This window comes from Grammomys surdaster, unplaced genomic scaffold (genome assembly GCF_004785775.1).
Source record: "Grammomys surdaster isolate TR1022 unplaced genomic scaffold, NIH_TR_1.0 373, whole genome shotgun sequence".
NCBI lineage: Eukaryota > Metazoa > Chordata > Mammalia > Rodentia > Muridae > Grammomys > Grammomys surdaster.
The window spans coordinates 4,823,086-4,824,830 of record NW_021604792.1 but is presented as its reverse complement, the minus strand read 5'-3'; the positions used below and the strand labels follow the sequence as shown (position 1 = coordinate 4,824,830).

The 1,745-nt window shown below is 54.8% G+C and overlaps 1 protein-coding gene across 1 annotated transcript; it reads left to right on the top strand.

The window, feature by feature from the left end:
• Window positions 1–493: 493 nt before the first annotated feature.
• LOC114632470 (histone H2A.J) lies at window positions 494–1,031 on the top strand. The gene has a single exon (XM_028780992.1). It carries the CDS (start codon window positions 582–584, stop codon window positions 969–971), a length of 390 nt encoding a protein of 129 aa, XP_028636825.1. The 5' UTR covers window positions 494–581; the 3' UTR covers window positions 972–1,031.
• The last annotated feature ends 714 nt before the right edge of the window (window positions 1,032–1,745 follow it).

Sequence of the window (1,745 nt, the reverse complement as noted above, 5' to 3'; positions counted from 1 at the left end):
TGGTAACTGTGGGGCGGAGCCTAGAAGTAATGCCAACACTTACCATCATTTTTATTTTTTGAGATAAAGTCTCACTTCCTGGCTTGGTCTATAACTCAGAATATAGCACAGGCTGTCTTTGTATTTGTAATCCTCCTACTTCAGCTCCTTCTCCAATAGCTTGAACCAACTATGGCTTCGCTTAACTCCCTTTTTCCCCTGCCTCTCTCCGTACCTTCATTCTTACTAGGCTGGTGTGGATTTGGAATAGCTACAGCTGACTTGAGGCTTCTGGTAATCCTGCCTCGGTTATCCTAGTGCTGGGATTACAAACGCGAATCACCCAGTTGACTCCACATCCTGGCAGCCAATTCTAACAGGATTGAGTATGCCAGTGAACTATGTAAATTAGGACTAGAAATTTGCGCTTTTCATTGGGTGACACCTGGAAGGGCGGGGCTCTGCTTGCGCGAGCTCATTGGGAGCGTCACCTGCCTGTCACAGACGGCAGCCGCTGTAGTTTGGCGAGGCAGTTCCGGAGTGGCGCGCGGCGTCCCGGAACTGAAGGAGCCGGTGTTGGAGCTCCAGGCGCGGGGTCGAGCATGTCTGGGCGAGGCAAGCAAGGGGGTAAGGTGCGCGCCAAGGCCAAGTCGCGCTCGTCGCGCGCGGGCCTGCAGTTTCCCGTTGGCCGCGTTCACCGGCTGCTGCGGAAGGGCAACTACGCGGAGCGCGTGGGCGCGGGAGCGCCGGTGTACCTGGCGGCGGTGCTGGAGTACCTGACGGCCGAGATCCTGGAGTTGGCGGGTAACGCGGCGCGGGACAACAAGAAGACGCGCATCATCCCTCGCCACCTGCAGCTGGCCATCCGCAACGACGAGGAGCTCAACAAGCTGCTGGGCCGCGTGACCATCGCGCAGGGCGGCGTCCTGCCCAACATCCAGGCCGTGCTGCTGCCCAAGAAGACGGAGAGCCAGAAGGTGAAGAGCAAGTGAACCCGACGGGTGCAGAACCCGGCACAGTTCGCAGCCAATAAAGTTGGTGAAACGCGAGTATTCCGGAGAGCTGTGTAGTCACGGGACCGACGGGGTGCTGGGTGGGGACAAGTCCCAAACTTGAGCGGGACGCAGGCCACACGTGTGGCCGCGTGCGAGCCGGAGGAACCCAGTGGGTGGGTTGGGAGCTCCCCATTGTATCACAGTGGGCAGGAGAAGCGGAGCCAGTGCGGGGAGGCTACTTTGGAGTTGACTTTACCTAATTCCGCAGTCCTTCTCAGGGAGAAGTGGTAGGGAGGTGTTTCGAGCTGTGAACAAGAAGTTGTCTCGCTGGTCATACTTAGAAAGGTTGAGCTGTTTGGAAAAGACAAGAACTTAGGATCCTTGATGGATGCTAGTTATTTAAGGTAGTATTTTAGGCTAATAGATGTTACGTATTCGTGACCTGAATGCCAGCCCTCTTCACCGTACACACTTGTGTTCACTATTCTTTACAATGAAGTAACTTGGGCGATACGGAAGTGAGTCGTGGAAGTTTGCTCTCTGGATGGTGTTGCGTCACAGCGGGGCCCTCTGTCTTAAGTAGTGTACGTTTAGCAGCTCTTTAAATGATTCTCTCTTGCTGCTTACGGTGGTGCAGTGCCCCCATCCCTGCATTTGGGAAGTAGAACGACATTCGTGGGTATGTAGCGAGTTTGAGGCCATTCATTCCTGAACTACATTAGTCAGTCTCTCTCTCTCTCTCTCTCTCTCTCTCTCTCTCTCTCTCTCTCT

Excerpts from the sequence above, each read along its gene's own strand:
- LOC114632470 (XM_028780992.1), top strand. The coding sequence starts at position 582 with ATGTCTGGGCGAGGCAAGCAAGGGGGTAAGGTGCGCGCCAAGGCCAAG.